The sequence below is a fragment of the Myotis brandtii genome, unplaced genomic scaffold (genome assembly GCF_000412655.1).
Source record: "Myotis brandtii unplaced genomic scaffold, ASM41265v1 scaffold339, whole genome shotgun sequence".
Taxonomy (NCBI): Eukaryota; Metazoa; Chordata; class Mammalia; order Chiroptera; family Vespertilionidae; genus Myotis; species Myotis brandtii.
In genome coordinates this window covers 1,566,429-1,569,222 of record NW_005363061.1, presented here as the reverse complement: position 1 = coordinate 1,569,222, position 2,794 = coordinate 1,566,429, and the positions used below count along the sequence as shown (strand labels likewise).

General features: G+C 56.9%; 1 protein-coding gene across 1 annotated transcript in view; it reads left to right on the top strand.

Moving 5' to 3' along the window:
- CACNA1I (calcium channel, voltage-dependent, T type, alpha 1I subunit) overlaps positions 1–2,794 on the top strand; it is a 35,876-nt gene that overhangs the window by 32,725 nt on the left and 357 nt on the right. The window contains exons 20-22 of the mRNA XM_014543828.1: positions 898–1,049; positions 1,952–2,061; positions 2,692–2,767. Of these exons, the coding sequence (XP_014399314.1) occupies positions 898–1,049; positions 1,952–2,061; positions 2,692–2,767 (338 nt within the window). The remainder of the gene's footprint in view (positions 1–897; positions 1,050–1,951; positions 2,062–2,691; positions 2,768–2,794) is intronic.

Sequence of the window (2,794 nt, the reverse complement as noted above, 5' to 3'; positions counted from 1 at the left end):
GACCCCCCGAGAGTAGGGGTCCCTTCTGGGGCGGAGTAGGGAATGAGAACACTTGGGGGCATCTTCCTGTACTTCTTTATCGTCCACCATCCCAAACACACACACACACACACACACACACACACACACACACACACACGGACTCCACAAGGGATATGTTTCCCCTCTGCTGGATGCCTTATTTCTGGAAGGATGAATAAGTGGGTGGATGGATGGTTAGATGGATGGATAGATGGATGGATGATGGGTAGACAGATGAATAAGTGGGTAGATGGCTAGATGGATGGATGAATAAATGAAGGGTGAGTGGATGGATGGATGGATGAATAGATGGGTAGATGGAGGGGTGGATGGATAGATGAATAAGTGGATGGATGGGTGGATGAATAGATAGGTGGATGGATGGGTGGGTGAATAGATGAAGGGTGGGGGGTAGATGGGTGGATGAATGGATGGGTGGATGGTTGGGTGGGTGGGTGGATGAATAGATGAAAAAGTGGATGGAGGGATGGATGGATGGCTGGCTGGATGGATGGATGAATAGATGGGTGGATGGATGGGGATGGATGGGACCAGGTGTCTCCGTCCAGACAGAGGGCAGAGGCAGAGCCTGATGCCCGACCCTGAGCTGTGGGACCCCTGCTCTCCCCCCAGCAGACCAGAGCCCCTGCCATGGGCACTTTCGGGGTGGATGGAGAGAATCAGTGTCCTGCTCTCTCTGCCACCTACCCCCACATCTTACCCGTTTCCCTGTGGCCCCGGGGCTGGGTGGAGGGGACCTAAGTCTGACTCCCAGGGCCTGCTTCCTCTCTCCCCTCTGCCTCTCCCTCCACACGTTCTGTGCCCGCCTTGGCCACCCTCTGTGGCCTGTGCCACACCCCTGTGCACCCCTGGCAGAGGCCCAGCGGCTGCCCTACTATGCCACCTACTGTCCCACCCGGCTGCTCATCCACTCCATGTGCACCAGCCACTACCTGGACATCTTCATCACCTTCGTCATCTGCCTCAATGTGGTCACCATGTCCCTGGAACACTACAACCAGCCGATGGTGAGCCCCAGCCCTGCCCCCCGGGGCCGAGGTTTCATGGGGAGCAGGCCCTCAGCAGGACCCTTCCCCTGGGACAGGGTGGGCAGGATCTGAGTTGCCCATGCTGGGCGCTATGCCCAGGAAGCTCATGGCCTGGTAGGACAGGTGACTGAAGGAGAGGGGCCAGAGGGAAAGGTCTCTGATTTCTGGTGGGCGGGAAGGTGACATTTGGGCCTCACCTTGAATACAGGTAACAGTAGCCAGGGTGTGTTTCATATTACTTTCTGCAAGGCATGTACCGATTTTAACTCTCTCATCCTCATAGCAACCTTAAGGTGGGGGAGGGGACTTTCTCCAGATTTTGTAGATGAACAAACAGGCTCAGAGAGAGAAAATATGTTGCCCCAATTAGCCAGCCAGAGAGCAGTGAAGCCAGGACTTTGATTTGTATTCAAGTACTGCCAGGTGGCCCCCGCTGCTATCTGGGCATTTCAGGTAGCAGGACTGTTGGGGGCAAACACAGAGGTGGGAGAGGGTGACCAGTTCCTAGCTAGTTGCAGGCAGTGTCCATAAGGGGCATGTGAGGGGCTTGTAGGGGCAAGTGCATCCCAAAAGCTTCTTATCAGAGACTAGAGGCCCAGTGCACGAAATTTGTGTACGGGTAGGGTCCCTAGGCCTGCGATCAGGGCCGACTGGGGCCTTCCGGCTGCCGGCCGGGGCCTCCCTTACCTGGTTGCTGGCTGCCGGCCAGGGCTTTCCTTCATTCTGTGCCGCCCACTGGTGGTCAGTGCACGTCATGGCAAGCGAGTGATCAAACTCCCGGTCGAACTCCTGAGGGGACGTTTTGCATATTAGCCTTTTATATATATAGATGGGGGAAGAAGAGGGGAGTTCTTTGCCCCCCCCCCCCCCCCCCCCCATAGTCCCTGGAGATAGCCCTCAAGTACTGCAACTACTTTTTCACCACTGTCTTTGTGCTGGAGGCTGTGCTGAAGCTGGTGGCATTTGGTCTGAGGCGTTTCTTCAAGGACCGGTGAGTGGCTGGGCCAGGCCATAGCAGCATTGATGGGGCTGCAGGATGGGAAAGCAGGCCTGATCCCTGGGGAAGCCTGGGGCAGCCAGAGGAGGGTAACTAATAAGTGTCTGGGCACTGATGACCAGGGGCCCCTGGGTGCTGCCTGCAGCCCTGAACAGGAAGTCGATAGGGTACTACCTGGTGGGTGCAGGGCATTCTACCAAGTCTCCTCATCGCAGCTCCCATGGGTCCTCCACACCCTACAGGCAGAGCAGGGCACACCTCATTCTTTTTCAGAGGGAACATAAGGTTCAGAGGGCTTGCTAGACTAGTCCTGGGCCACACAGAGGGAACAGGGGCTCAGGATTTACAGCCAGAAGTCAGAGTCCATTTCTTCTCCCCTGCAGGAGGCCGAAGATATTTATTTAGCCCGGTTAGCCTCTTGCTTGAGGATTTGGAGGCTGTCTAAGGGCAGAGAGGGAGCTGGACCCGGTGGGGTCTGGAGGGCTAGTCGGAAGGGTGGCCACACATCCCTGCCAGCCACAGCAGGAAGGGGGAGAGCTGGGACCTCCTCCGAACAGAGGTGTGTCTAAACTAGGTGGCTCTCACTTTGCTTCCCACTCCTGCCCTCCTGTGTCCCCTGAGCAGGTGGAACCAGCTGGACCTGGCCATCGTGCTGCTGTCGGTCATGGGCATCACGCTGGAGGAGATCGAGATCAACGCGGCACTGCCCATCAACCCCACCATCATC